Raw genomic sequence first — 15786 nt, 5'->3', positions numbered from 1 at the left:
AGCAGAATTTCATATTTATTTTTGGCCATATACATATAAGCAACTGCACCAAAATGCATGTGTCTGCTCAGTGTGGGCTTTTAAATAAAATAGATGTTTTTTTTTTGTTGTTTTTTTTATCTTTGAGTGTCCCACATCATACTATATGAGCCATAAAACCTTGATGTATCTACTCAACTATAGTTCAAATCCCACAATTACTCCTGAATCATTAAAGCGGACTATTTATATAGGCACTATAATTCTCCATCACAAATATGTGTTTTAGTACCTGTAGCAGAGTGTCAGGAACACTACAAACCCTCTTAGACTAACGGAAACAGGACACTAGGCTCTCTGGAAGAGGCTAGAGAGAACAAAAGACAGCTGTTACATCAACAAGCTACACAGATACAGATACACAGACAATGTCTGAAGCAGGTACGTGCACAAACTCACCTCTCCAGTCTGATAAGGGGAAGTTGTGGCCTAGTGGTTAGAGAGTTTGACTCCTATCCCTAGGGTTGTGGGCCGGCTATACCACGACTTAGGTGCCCTTGAGCAAGGCACCGAACCCCAAAACTGCTCCCTGGGTGCTGCAGCATAAATGGCTGCCCACTGCTCTGGGTGTGTGTTCACTGCTGTGTGTGTGTGTGTGCACTTTGGATGGGTTAAATGCAGAGCACAAATTCTGAGTACTTGGCTGAATGTCATGTCACTTTAATGCCTTGCAAACTGGCTCACAACTCGATAATCTGAGGCAAATTACTCCATCAGAATAGCAGGTACTTCAGCAAAGTCTGTGGAGCACCTGGTTGCTGTACTGATACATACATTAAATTCAGCTATTTGTCATGTAAATTCATGTGTAAACACCAAATAACTCATGCTGACATTCTGATAGCGTGTCCTGTCTAACATGGAGTGCATGGCATGTCCCATCTCATGGAAGAGGTTCTCAACCATAGATGGGGTAAGCAGAGATGGGGTTCTGCAGCATCAGCACTACAACAGACAGCTGGTAAACGCCATCTTCCCTCAGCTGCCCACTGTGGATGGTGAGGTGGCAATCTTGCCATACTGTATATGGAAATAGTATTTTTATAGATACTAATAAAGCTATATTTACCAAAATATAGAAATAAACATTTAAAACTATATATGTACACACACTAGCCTTCAAAGATTAAAAGAAGTATCTTAAAGGGGGGGCGAAATGCTATTTCATGCATACTGAGTTTTTTACACTGTTAAAGAGTTGGATTCCCATGCTAAACATGGACAAAGTTTCAAAAATTAAGTTGTATGTTTGAAGGAGTATTTCTGTTCCAAAAATACTCCTTCAGGTTTGTCACAAGTTGCGGAAAGTTTTTTTCGAGTATGGGTCTGTGTGACGTTAGATGGAGCGGAATTTCCTTATATGGGTCCTGAGGCACTTCTGCCGGAAGAGCACGCGCTCCCGTAGAGCAGAGCACTGAGAGCACAACAGACATTCACTGATCAGAGCGAGAGCGTCGCGAAATGTCATAAAAGAAGTGTGTTTTTGGTTGCCAGGGCAAGACAACCCTGCACAGATTACCAAAGAAAAAACAGCATTAAGGGACCAGTGGATGGAGTTTATTTTTACAGAGCATCAACGGAGTTGTGCAAGTGTTTGTGTTTGTTCCCTGCATTTCGAAGATGCTTGTTTTACAAACAAGGCCCAGTTTGACGACGGATTTGCACATCGTTTATTTCTTAAGGATGATGCAATCCCAACGAAAAAGGGTCACGATCGTGTGTTGGAACCGCAGGCGGTGAGTAAAACTGCTTCAAATATCTCTGCCTCCTTGTTAGTGCGTCCGCCTCCCATCGGAGACCCGGGTTCGAGCCCCGCTCGGAGCGAGTCGTTGCTGCTGCTGCTCTCGTTCAGTTTCAGCCTCGGGATCTGATTCTGGATCATAAATAAACGGCTGAATCTGACTGTTAGCCATGGTTTGTTTTGGATGATGGTTTTTCCCTCACGGTAATGTCACAGCTTCCACATGCTCTCAACGCAAAAGCCTATTCGCGCTCGTGATTCTTTAGCTCCGCCCACACGTCACGCCTCCAGCCGGTCGTGTTTTTCTGGGAAAAATCGGTACAGACTATCTTTCTCTTATGAATATAATAAAACTAAAGACTTTTTGGAGTTATGAAGGATGCAGTACTACTCTATAGGTACTCAAGATTAACAGGATATTGAGTGAAAACGAGCATTTCACCCCCCCTTTAAATATGGATGGCCATTTCTGGTATAGAATTTTTTTTTAAGTGACTTTTTATCTCACAATTCTGACTATATCTGGCAATTCCAATTTAAAAGGCTCAATGGTGAGAAATATACTCAGAAATGTGATACATAAACTGGCAGATATAAAGATAGAAACTTTATTTAATTACCTTTAATTAACGCAATTACATTTTTTTCAGCAAGGATGCATTCAACTGATCAAAAGTGACAGTAAAGACATTTAAATAGTTTTCCGAACATTCCATTTTAAATAAATACTGTTCTTTTGATCTTTCTATTCATCAAAGAATAAAAAAATATATATCGCTGTTGTATATTAATGTATATATAATGTACATGTAACACTGATAAAAAGAAAACTGTTTCTTGAGCAGCAAATCAGCATATTAAAATGATTTCTAAAGGATCATGTGACACTGGAGACTGCTGAATTTTAGCTCTAACATTACAGGTACAAATTATAAACAAAATATTTTTAATATTAAATTATTTTTTTTTTTAAATATTTTAAGATAAAATATTTTAAAACAGAAAACATTTATTTTAAATTGTAATAATATTTTACATTATTACTATATTTTTTATCAAATAAATGCAGCCTTTGTGAGACTTCTTTCAAAATCACTGACAATTCCTACCAATTCCCTTTTTTTAAACTCATACAAACACCGTTTTGAGTCCACAGTCGTTTCAGAAATACATCTTCCCTTGTTTAACTTTTAAATCATGTCTAAAGGATTTTTCAAAGTTCACCTGCCTTGTGTCTGAATCCAGTGTGACCAAAAGAGCTCCAATTTCCAGTATATTCTTCAGGCTCTGAAACATAAACAAATAAAAATTAAACACAAATATTGTTTGGTACTGCCAGAATAACCAGATGACAGATACACACTTTTCCACAACAGTTTCGATTTCAACGTAGGTCCTTTCTGAAACGTAGCATCCGGATGAGCCACTTTGATGAAATCTGCCTGCAATGAAACACAGATAACAGACCTCTAACAAGAATCACAGTTTATGTTATGCCAACATAGTGTTGTTTACCAGGTCTGCAACTGTGTCAGACAGCTGATCAAATGTTTCCACAGGCACCAGGAGGATGTTTGCAAGTCTTGTGGACCAGAAACTCAGTTTTCCTGAGAGCCTGATGCTGAACCATCTGGAAACCGGCAGTACTGGTTAGCTCTGATACTCCAAACTATATATATATATATATATATATATATAAAAATTCTCACAATTCTAAACTTATATTTCAATTCACAATTCTGATTTAAAAAATGTCAGATCTGCAAAATAAAGTCAGAGTTCTGAATTTTTCACAATTCTGAGTTTACATGTTACAATTTTGACTATATTTCTTGTAATTCTAACCATTATTTTTTTTTTTTGCCACAAATTGAAAAAATTTAAAGCTAACTGCCACTTTTTTCTCAGATTTCTGATTTATGGGCTTATATCTCACAATTCTGAGTTGATATTTTGCAATTCTAAGTTTATATCTAAAATAAAAGAAAAAAGAAAAAATAGGCAAAATCAGAATGGCAAAATATCAATTTAAAACTGTGAGATTAAAAAATTCAGAATTGTGAAATAAAAGCCACAATCTCTTTGCATACATCTGTCATGCCAATACAAAATTATTTATTATAATAATATATCACAACACTGTAACAATAATGTAAAGTATAAAAATTATATAAATTAATTGAAAATACTTTATAAAAAACTTTATCATAAATAACTAGAAAAAAAATACCAAATAAAAACTTTATAAACGCTTTATTTAAAAAAAAAAAAAACAATCACTTAAGTTATATAGACAGAGATACGTTTGCCTAAATTATTTTTATGTGTTAAAGCACATGTATATATTATTAACTTTTACAAAAGTTCTTTGATAATACATTATAAAATTCTCACCGCATTTTTCTGTTAATCGTTAGTGCTGAACACTGAACGCTGCTCTGACAACAGTGTTGACACTGACATTGAGCGCGTGCATCACTGAAGACCATCACACACACACAACAATTTTTTTACAGCATAAGCTCCTGAGAAAACGCACTGTGAAACAACAAGGCCGGCTCTTTCAAAGTATTTTGCAAACCTAAGTAACCAGCCTAACTAAAGTTTCCCAGCTTGTAAATCTGCAGAGATCAGTTGCGGTTTGGGATTTCACCTCTCGTGCGATCTCCACAGTTTCATTTCAGCACTTTCTATAATCAAACATGAGAACGTGAAATCTTTAGTTAAGGACATATAATCCAGAAACTTAATATTTATATATTTCTTAAATGTATTTTGATATGTTTAGCAATGCTCTGGTTAACTCGGGTTTGTTTTTTCATACACTAACGAAACTGCGCGGACGGTGCGGTGATCGCCCTGTCCTTGTTCTCCACTAATAAACGGTAGAAAATGTTTCACACGAATATTAAGCTCTGTTATTTAAGTTAATGACTGGTTTATTCAGATTGATGTTGGTTCAAAATCTAAATATGGAGAGATCACGTGCATCACATATACTGGTCAAACAATACTGAATTAAATATTATATATTTATTTTGTTTGTTTGTGAAACTTCTGATAAACCAAATCAAGCATTCACATTTTATACTCTTCAGTTAATCGGACAAATGCCTTGGGCAAAACGAGTCAGTCAAGGACAAACAAGTTCCCTCATTTCTTCATGTTTTATGTAAGTCTTGTGGATCAGGTAAGTTTGTTTTTCATCTCTTTGACAAATGTCCCTAAAGGAATCTATCCAACAGCATTACAGTAGCTTTACAAACCAACATTACAAATAGCAGGAATGTAGCACTGAACACAAAGCTCTGACACTCCTTTGCCTTAAGCTGAAGTGTGTTAGAATATAAACAAAAACCTTTATGGCAAAAGAAGAAACCTAAACGTTTTCTAGGTCATCATCATCATCAATCAGAGAAAGTTTGGGTGGGGGCCGGGGTTAAGATCACTTGGTGAGCAACTGCTTATCCATTTATCTTACTAGGCATTTTACCATGTACATGGTAACACCAGTATAATTTTAGTATAAAAGCTACTATATTGTAGTTTAATAAATATAAAAACTATTTTGTTTAGATTTTTAAGTAACAGCTTTTAGTTGTGACTGTCATAACGCTAATACAATAGTATTATTTGAAATATACCATGGTACATAATCACCAAGTTTAACATATCAGTCTTTTAAAACAATGCAAGTATAACTAAACCTACAGTAATGAATGTAACGTCAAAATCAAAGGGAGAACAGGTTATCACAACTGATTTTTTATTGGCTTGTTTTATCGAACCATACCACACAGAGATACATCTATAAACAATGATCAAAAGAAACTGTACATTTATAATTGATATCTAAGTCCCACAAAAATAATGCTACTGCTGGTCAGAACGCTTTACAACTAAAGAGATTTTACACGTAATGACTCGTTTGTCTCGAATTTACCATTTGAAAAATGCGTTTGGATATTAAAGAATCACTGGCTTTGCAGAGATATTCACCCCACATCTGCCACTGGTACCATAACACAAACTGGACTTAAAGCCCCAAAAATCTTTTTCACAGCAGTTTTACAAATTTATTGCGGTACTATCACAGAGAGACTAAATCAATACACACAAAGCACAGGCCTGACATGAACTCCAGTACTAGAGAATATGTTTATTTAGCAGAAATTATTATGGAGAACTGCAGTTAACATATGGAACACAACTTACAAACGTTCTACAAGTAATCTTTTGCTGTATAAACAATGAGTTATTTGCCCACCCCTCCCACCCCAAACACACATTACAGGTTACACACACACACACAAAAATAAAAATAAAAAAAATCCCTCATAGAGCCAATGGAATGTTAGTCATTCGGACAAGCTCGGCAAGATGTCCAGCTGTCTGTGTAAACGACACGCCCACAACCTTCCCCTCTACCTCGCACTTAGAAAGTGAGAGCAGAGAGGGGGAAAAAAACGCCTGTCGACATTTACGATGACGTAGTTTTTTCTGCCCAATGTAAAAATCCTGGATATGATGAGATCACTTTCAAAATGTTTCTTTTCTTCCATAAAAAATAAAACAAAACTACTAAAAAACCAGCCTTTAGAAAATAGTAGATAAAAATATTCCCCTGAATTGTACAAGAAAAGAGGTACAGGGAGTGCTGGTAAAAGATGAGACCTCAGCAAAGTTATTCCCCGTCTTCCCCCTTCTTGTCAGCGTCTTCCGTTGCCGATCCCTGAAAAAACATCATCATGGCGTTAGATTATATAGAAAGACCACAAATCATTTTAAGGTGTTATATGTAAGTTTTGCCAGTATATTACTTTTTTTACCTCTTCATCAGCTTTTGTTTCTCCATTTTCTGCGGGCACCTCCTCTTTCTTCTCCTCCTCCTTGGACTCCTTGGGTTCCTTTGTTTTCTTAGGTTTGGCAGCCGCCTTCTGCAATGTAGCAAATAGATTTTTTTTAGATTGTTTCTAAATTATAATTTAGAATCTAATCTAGGCTTTTATTATAATTCTTATTTAAACAGTTGTATTACCTTTGGCTTAGGCTCTGCCTTTGGGGGTGCAGGTTTCTAAAAATGAAGAAGTTATAATACATCAATTAATAAATAGAGAATATAAATAATTGCCATATCTGTTGAATGAATGAGAACTGTATATAAGAGTTGATGATGAATACTCACGTTTACCAACCTCTCCGACCTTCTTTTAGGCTGCAAAGTGATAAAAAAAGTTTATATATATAAAGTTGATTATACTTTATTTCTGTGCAAAAAGGAGTGAGATCTGCTTACCTCGGTGACTTCAGCATCATTGTTCGCCTATGAAGAAAAAACAAAAATAGTATTATTCTCAAGTTCATCAGTGTAATTTATAACAGATGCATCTTTATAACGCAAGTAATTGTTAGCTAAAACGAGCACATCAGGGAACTGTACAAATTTCATTTATTTTGATTTTGATTCATCTTTAACGAATATTTTAGTACTTTAGAAAAGACATATTTTGAGGGAGAAAATAATATTTCTTTAAATAACATGCGTTCAGGTTCATAAATATTTTTAATACAACTGCAGAAAGATGTTTACAGATTTTAATGACTTTTCATAGTTTTAGAGGCCAGTCAATAATTGGTTAAAATACCAAAACAAACAAAACACGTGGTACAAAATCTCCTTCACTGATTTGTTTTAATAAAACATTACTTATTAAAATCCATTTCATAATGTGAATAAAGCCACGTTGGCATGAATAACCAGTTAGTAATTAAAAAACAATTCTTGCAACGAGCTAGAAGATAACTACGAAGAAACAGTTCTTGATTCCATTCCAGTCGGACATGACCAAAGTAAATAACGTGGTTTTCTTCAACTGCGTAATTAGTAACCTCTTTATCTGATTAATGTGATTTATTAGAAAGGAGCTAATTAAACAATATCTTAGGGAACCTGAATAATCAATCGAGCTGTATATTATTGTCTCACTCAAAAAGATCCGGTTCACTAGAGTCATGTTTTCGAGAATCGGACTACACAGGACGCCACGATTCATTGATTCATTAAAAAGAATCGGATCACTTGAGTCATTCGTTTAGGAATGAGCCTAACCCGGGTTGTGCAGTAAAGAATCGGATCATGAGTCATCCGCTCGGGGTTCGGACATGGTTGCTCTAAGTTTCGTGTGTTGATTATTTCTTAAAGTAACGAGTCTCAAACACACAGCCAGCAATTCATCAATGTTTATGTCCTGCCTCCGTTCACCAGTACTGTGCTGCTCGGTCCGTTTTTATTGCACTCTTGCGCGCACCGCCCCCTTCATGCACACCAACTCAAGTCATTCAACGCTGATTAATGGAGATCTGCTCTCGCCCACCGACCCCGCTTCATGATATTCCCGCCATTCGTTTCAAAACACAACTTCCCGAGGTGCACAGCCGAGAGGAAAAAAACACTACAGAATATACCAGAATAATAGGAAACACCTAACAGTGGCGCTATGATGTGCAAGAATACCGCCATTGCATAATCTGGCACTTGCACGATCAAATATATCGAGACGCAATCATGCACTAAAGCCCTAATGCACGAATTAAATCCCTAATGCACGAAGATGAGCTGCAGGATAAAATATTGCGCCGTCTGTCACTGTGTTTTCAGAACCACAGCGAGTTTAAATCATCGGGGTTGTAAGGGCAGCCATGACACTAAAAGACCTCGAGCCTTTACAAAGACATTTACGTGCAATTATAGCCAACCCCACTAAAATAAAAACGGCACGTGATAGATAAATATTTAAATGTCCCATGCAACAATTTGATTTAATGTCATGCGCGCGACAGCCTTTAGGTTCCACAACTGTATAAGCTGCACATAAACAAAAACTAATATCGTTACACCCCCTTTGTCTGATGCACGTCGACAGAGACTTCATATATTTGTAAACAAAAACACGAATCACTAATATATACGCACAAATTATATTCCACATCCGCTAATACATAAAAAATATTCTGGGGTTGAATTAACTCGGAGAAGAAAAAAATCTCAGTCGCGCGCTCTCAAAATCAAAACACGCGTTTATTCAAACACACGAGTATGCAAACACAAAAATGCACGGATACTGCTGCAAATGGATGAAAATAAACATAATTGCATGCAAAGCGCACTATTCTTTTCATTAGTTTTTTGCTTTTTTTATACTGCATGTTCTATTAAAGATGGTGCCTCGATAAATTAGGAAACCAATGCGCTACTTACTTTGCTCCTTTTAGGCATGGCTGTGGGTGTGTACAACGCCGCAAAAATGAAAGCAGTTAAAAATGCAAGCTGCGCGGATTTAACGCTGAAAACAGTCGACACTGTGTGTTGAGCTTGGTTAAGATTCACACAGCAGGCTTGAGCACAGTATAGGAAGACGTTAACGCTCGTCCGACACAAAAACCTGCTCAAACCGGATTGGATTCTCCTCCTCCTCCTTCTTCTTCTTCCCTATTCAATTCATCACAGGCCGACTTGACAGCGATTTTTCGATTCCCACTATGTTGAAGCCGCATCTCATGAATAATAATTAGATAATGATGACGTAGCTTGGTAACCTTCCTTGAGCGCCCAGTCACCTACTCTGATTAATATTCATGAGCCATGCCATGCCGATAGTAGGATTCGTTCATTGGCTAGCAGACTAGCGTCCCCTTGCCAACGACTGCCTGTAAGCCAATCAAATTTTGTACATTTAATATTCATAAGACACGTTTTCGCCGTAGTAGGATTATTAAATCCGTCTCTCCGCCTTGTGCTCCGGTGATTGGCCTGCGGAGACTCACTGCACATTTTCAAATCATAGCAAGATACCCGTGTGGACACTTTTGCATGCCAATCAGTTGGATTATTTATTTTCTGCAATGATTAAGAGCTGGTAAAGGGAGATTTTGTTGGTTGTGTTTTTGATTTTAAATGTTAGTCAAATACCCATTTTTAATTTCCGTACGATTAGATCATAAATATTGCGCAATCTAATTCTTTTTTTCCCCGCTATGGCTTCCAGATGTGTGCGAGTTATTTTAGGAGCAGGATTTGAAACGGACCTCGGAGCTGCTGGGCTTTTAAAGCCCCCGTGTGCGTGCAAAGGTTTTGCAGGAGAAAATGGCGACTGTGCACAGAAAATATTTCACTTGTGTCTCACCAACAAAATGTAGCCGTTGCTGAATCGACAACGCTAAAATGGTGCAAAATAAATCTAGTTGCATTTCTCCAGTGCATTTTTAAATCATTTGTTTAGGTATTTTGTTTTTGCTTTCAGTTTGAAAAATATGTAAATGTTAATAAGTAAAAAAAAAAATCCAACACTTGGATTTATAAATATCACAGAACATAAGGCCAAGATTGTGCTTACACACATGGAAGGAAATAAAAGAACCAGAACACAGCATTTTGACAAACAATAAGGACTAAATTAATAGGGAAAAAAATCATATATTCATAGGGAAAAAACACAGAAAGGTAGACATGAAGACAATTCTTAAAATGGTGATTTCAAGACTTGGAAAGTGATGGAAATGTAACGAATTGTAAAAATCCTTGGATATTTCCATAGCTCAAAAAACAAGCAAACAAAAAAGAATGCTAAATCCTCAATTTGGTCACATTTATTAAATCTTTTGGAAGAATTATGTATGCATTTTTTAAGTAGCATACTAATGATATATTAAGTAATAGTATAGTATGTTAAGTAGTATGTTATTTACATTTATTCATTTAGCAGACGCTTTTATCCAAAGCGACTTACAGATGAGGACAGTGGAAGCAATCAAAAAAACAAAAAGAGCAGTGATATATAAGTGATATAACAAGTCTCAGTTAGCCTAACACAGTATGTTATAACAATATGTTATATATTAAGTAGCTATATGTTTTTCAAATGTAAATATTATAATCTCCCTAATTCTGAATATCACATGCAGATGTTATGTTTTGCTAGGTGACATAACCTAGGTTACACTTTTCAATAAATGGTGCTCTGAAATCTGTCATAGCGTATTATCTAAACTGTTAAACAGCTTGGTGTGATCACATACTTAAAAAAAAACAAAACAAAGATTCTTAATGGTTCCTTAGAGCAAACTCAAGATATAGTAGCCTTATAAAAGTCTTGAAGTTACACAACAGATTTTTCTTGTGAAGGTCTCTCTACAATACCAGTACATAAATAGTTAGTTCTACATTAATATTGTATAAAAAGTGATTTTTTGACCTTAAAAAGTTATCCTATGATATGTGTCCATTAAGCCTTTTCAGTTATACATGGAACGTTTATGTCTCAGGTCCTCATATTAGAGGCTCCTGTGGTTCGTGGTCCATATCATGATCAGTCATGTCTTCAACCACACTGCTTTATCTCCTTATCCAGACTCTTACGATTTCACAACCAGATCATAGCAAGTCCCTCCTCGTCAGTCCCCTCCCCCATGAAAACATTAAATCCCCTTCAGCTCTTTCAGGCGGGAAAGTCCTGCTTGTGAAGTTCTCCCATGTCTGTATGTTCCTGCAGGACTGGGACAGGGGTGGGTGGGTGTGTGTAGTAGGTGTGGCTGTCGAGTTTCAGATAACAGGTCACATTTGAGGACTGTTGCCATCCTTAAACTTCAGTTGAGACAGGAAGGAAAGGGGCACTGAAGTGATCTGAGCCACGCACGATTACAAAGCCACTAACTAAACATACATGTGAGAGTGAGATCATTGTGCATGTGTGATCACGTCACTGAGAAAACACACAACACAATGAGGTCCTTACAACTCATGAGCACCATCTGAATGTCCTCAGTGTTTGGTTTATTTCACATGCTAAACACATACTGCAAATCTGTGCATTTGCTTACAAAGAATTCCAATGTTTCTCATTTGGGTTGCTTATTATATGTGTACATAACTGAAAACACTTCATGATATTGCTTTGCATATGCAACGGTATTCTGAATTGAATTTTCTATGTGGTATCTAGACTGTTCTGGTTAGTTTCTAGGGTGTTGCTAAGCATTTGCTAGAGTTTGAGTGTTTTTAGTGTGTTGTTATGTGGTTGTTGAGATGTTTTTAGTGGTTTCTAGGGTGTCTCTAAGCATTTGCTAGAGTTTGAGTGTTTTTAGTGTGTTGTTATGTGATTGTTGAGGTGTTCTGGTTTCTAGGTTGTTGCTATGCATTTGCTAGTTTAGGTGTGGTTGTTGAGATGTTCTTAATTGTTTCTAGGTTGTTGCTATGCATTTGCTAGTGTGTGAATGTTTTTAGTGTGTTGCTATGTGATTGTTGAGGTGTTCTGGTTAGTTTCTAGGGTGTTGCTATGCATGAAAGTGTTTTTTAGTGTGGTTGTTGAGGTGTTCTGGTTAGTTTCTAGGGTGTTGCTATGCGTGAAAGTGTTTTTTAGTGTGGTTGTTGATGTGTTTTGGGTGGTTTGTAGGGCGCCACTATGCATTTACTAGAGTTTGAGTGTTTTTAGTGTGTTGTTATGTGGTTGTTGAGGTGTTCTGCTTGGTTTCTAGGGTGTTGTTATACATTTGTTTTTAATGTGCTGTTCTGTGGTTGTTGAGGTGTTCTGGCTGTTTCTATGATGTTGCTATGCATTTGCTGAGTGTGAGTGTTATTTAGTGTGTTGTTATGTGGTTGTTGAGGTATTCTGGGTGTTTTATAGGTTGTCGCTAAGCATTTGTTAAGGTGTACGTAGATTTTATAGTGTTGTTATGTGGTTGTTGAGGTATTCTGGGTGTTTTGTAGGTTGTTGCTATGAATTTGCTTAAGTGTAGGTGGTTTTTAGTGTGTTGTTATGTTGTTGCTATAAGTGGTTTCAAGTGGTTGGGTTGGGTCGTTGCTCTGTGGTTGCTGGGGTGTTTTGGGTGTTTGCATAAAAACCAGAGTCAAAAGAGTTGACGCCCAAGTCAATCTTGTCCCTCCTTTCCTCTATTTTTTCTGCTTTCTTTTTTTATCTGTTTTATTGATGTTGTGGTGGCCAATGCTACGTCGCCACATAACTATGTTTTAGTTTAAAATTAATGTTATCATGGTACATTTTAGCAAGGAAGTCATTTGTTATTCTGTAAAGTTGAAAGATGCATTGTGAGGATCAGCATGAATAGATTTACAGTGGGATGCGTTTGATGAGTGAGATTAAGATACCCAGGTCACCTTGAGGTATTTCCAGTAGCTTGAACAAAAGCCTCTTTGAGGGGCAGCACTTCCTGTGGTTCTGTCCAACCATCTGCCACAACATCTTATCATTCCACCGCCTTCATATTACCCTCTTTATCATTATATATTCTGACCACAGGCTTTTAATTAAGACCCATTTCATAGTAAATCTACCAGACCTCAGCTTTGATTTGGTTTGAACATATCTATTTGGCTCCAGTCAAACCCAGACCTGCACAGGCACGCAGAAGATGATGATGGTGAATGCTAAAAATGTAAACCATAATTGTGGTGCCATCTAAAATCCTGCCAGTAGTAGACTAGAAAAGGTTTTAGCGGAGGTTGATGCAGTGTGATCTGGCTTAATAAAACGTACAGCAATGTTATTATGCAAACATCGAGATTAAACTAGTTCAGAAAAGCTTTACTGATGTGCTCTAGCAGGATTGGCTACGAGCACAGAAGGCTCTAGTGAACTCACTCATTTTGGAAGTGCAAGTGTAACCTAGTGACTATATGGATCAGTAAGTGGATTTCTCCTCAAGCGAATGGCTGCCTGCCCATCTGGACGTGCACGTAAAGCCCAGATTAGACCCAGAGTAATGGTGATGCAGCAGGGGTCAGTGAGAGGGGAGCACACAGAGCTCCTCGCCAGTCTGGTACGGACTTGTTATCTGGAAATAGACAGTGTGTTTCATTGATATTTTGGGGTTAAAGTGTTGTTGATGTTGTTGTTGTTTTTTCTGTACATGCACCTTTTCCTATCTTTTATTACATTTTCTAGTGGAAACCTACATTACACTTCTAGTGGAACACTTTGCTCACGGTGTATAATATACAATACATTTAGCATGCAGATGCTTTCATCCAGTGCATTCTCGGTATACATTTCATGAGAACTGAACCTTACATAAAAGCTACATTTTTGCAAACATATTACTTTTTACATTTTAAGATACACCATCTATCAATAATATGTCTATTCGTATGATCCAGTCAGCTTAAAATCATAAAACTGTGTATTTTGTGGACATTATGCACACTACACACAATACTACTGTTGTCAACAGAGGCCACCACATGTTGGAGATTGATGTACAGTAAAGCTCAGGAACCAGCTGGAACCAAGTATCACTTTAACCTATCAACAGACTTGCTTAACAGATTTCCTAGAAGTGCGTCTCAGATGGCTTTACGGCTGACCAACTTTTCTTTTGTGATGAAGCTTATTGTCTCAAACTGCAGTGAAAACACAACTGGTTTAATCAAGGGTGAAGTAAAGAGATTAATATGGGAATTTTGAAAGTCAGTAACTTTAGATGATAATGGGGGACACTTGGTGGATTTAAAAAGACCCTGTAGTGGTATTAGTGCCTTAAAACATGGTCAGGGCCGGCCTGAGAGCCTCTTGAGGGCTCAGTCCCTCCCCCACCCTATACAGTATTTCCTGGTCGCAGCACTGAAGGTCTTTATTGCTTAAATGCTGCTGTTTGTTTATAAGATCCACAACATCCCCCAGTCGGCCTCCAAAAGTGATTTAATTATATATTCTAATACATCAATTTCACAATAATCCTCAAATACAGACAGAAATGTCATGAAAGGCAAATCTCATGAAGCCCCCTTGAACTGACTTCGTTTTTTTTTTTCTCGTTCTTGCTTTATTTGAATTTTATTGCCCTAGTGCTTAACACACTGCTGCTTTTTCCCGACAGAAAAGCGCCATTTTCTAATGTTTTATGTACTACCTTTTACATGTAAGAGTGAATTCCACCACTAGAAGGCGATAAAGGCAAATGTTTTGCAAGAAACTGTAAGTGTTTGGAGTTTACACATTAATTTGACAGATTTATGCAATTCTCAGCCACATTACAGGATTTACTAACTCTATTTTACTGGAAAGAAGTACCAAATAATTTTACATTAAACATATTCAACAACCATAAAAAAATGTTTAAGGCTTCATGGCACTGACCTAAGACTGTAGCGTTGGTTTAAAAGTATGGTGACAAAATAGTAATACTTGAGTCATGAAAAACATGTAAAATATTCAAGTAATCTCATATAAAAAGCGTAATTTCACAATATTACACTTTATTAAATAATGTTGTTCAACCCTATATTGTTATGCTAAAATATTATTATTATTTCAGAAAGTGCATGCACTGGTATTTAATAATCTATTATTATTATTTGATTTTATATTGCACTTAACTTTTCCAACATCAAGTGAGCATTATGACCAATAAATATTAGAGCAGATCTTACAATAACGCAAATAAGTCAAGCAAAATCAATTAATAATAATAAATTAATATATAATAAATATATAATAATAAAATAAATTAATAAATACTAATATTTTTAAAATACAAAAAGTTGTGGAAAATGAATTCCTAGGCCAAAGATCACAGGAGAGAAAACAAACAACTATATAAAGGTAGGTTGTTTAAATATTCCCCACTTTATAAAAATATTGCACTCTTTCTGCTTACATACAGTATCAGTGTTGCATTGATTAATGATGTCATATGAAACATAATAGTATTAAAATATTAATGAATACTTTCCATTAGCTGGGAGAAAACGTAAGCATTTTGCAAGCCAGAAAATAATTGTTTGAGAAGGACCCGGTAAGGTCACACCTTCCCAAACCTGCACCTCAAACCCCAGGACACCTCTACTGGGGTCCCTGTGCCAAACCTGCTTCTGTTTTGCTGAATGAAGCAGCCCGATTCACTGGTGCAAAAAAACCAAGGAGCTCAAGAGGAAAAACTGCAGTGCAACAGCAAGGTTACAAAGGTCACTGTTCAGTATTTTTTTTTTTCTTATG

The 15786-nt window shown here is 36.6% G+C and overlaps 1 protein-coding gene and 1 long non-coding RNA gene across 2 annotated transcripts; one reads left to right on the top strand and one right to left on the bottom strand.

Annotated features, from left to right (window-relative positions):
* Window positions 1–5529: 5529 nt before the first annotated feature.
* Window positions 5530–9237, bottom strand: LOC113110020 (non-histone chromosomal protein HMG-14A-like). Its single transcript, XM_026273998.1, has 6 exons — window positions 9039–9237; window positions 7077–7103; window positions 6966–6995; window positions 6819–6854; window positions 6610–6717; window positions 5530–6512 (listed from the first exon to the last, which is right to left on the bottom strand). Exons 1-6 carry the CDS (start codon window positions 9054–9056, stop codon window positions 6465–6467), a joined length of 267 nt encoding a protein of 88 aa, XP_026129783.1. The 5' UTR covers window positions 9057–9237; the 3' UTR covers window positions 5530–6464.
* Window positions 9238–9400: 163 nt separating this feature from the next.
* LOC113110021 (uncharacterized) lies at window positions 9401–10037 on the top strand. The gene is made up of 2 exons (XR_003293039.1): window positions 9401–9696; window positions 9826–10037. It is a non-coding gene; the product is annotated as an uncharacterized LOC113110021 (long non-coding RNA).
* The last annotated feature ends 5749 nt before the right edge of the window (window positions 10038–15786 follow it).

This window comes from Carassius auratus, chromosome 10 (assembly GCF_003368295.1).
Source record: "Carassius auratus strain Wakin chromosome 10, ASM336829v1, whole genome shotgun sequence".
NCBI lineage: Eukaryota > Metazoa > Chordata > Actinopteri > Cypriniformes > Cyprinidae > Carassius > Carassius auratus.
The sequence above is the reverse complement of the archived record's forward strand: the minus strand, read 5'-3'. Positions and strand labels throughout refer to the sequence as shown.

Bases quoted from the DNA above. Each gene is read 5' to 3' on its own strand.
- LOC113110020 (XM_026273998.1), bottom strand. The intron at 6,855-6,965 runs GTGAGTATTCAT...CTTCATTTTTAG, and splicing joins GGTCGGAGAGGTTGGTAAAC to AAACCTGCACCCCCAAAGGC. The intron at 6,513-6,609 runs GTAAAAAAAGTA...ATGTTTTTTCAG, and splicing joins AAACAAAAGCTGATGAAGAG to GGATCGGCAACGGAAGACGC.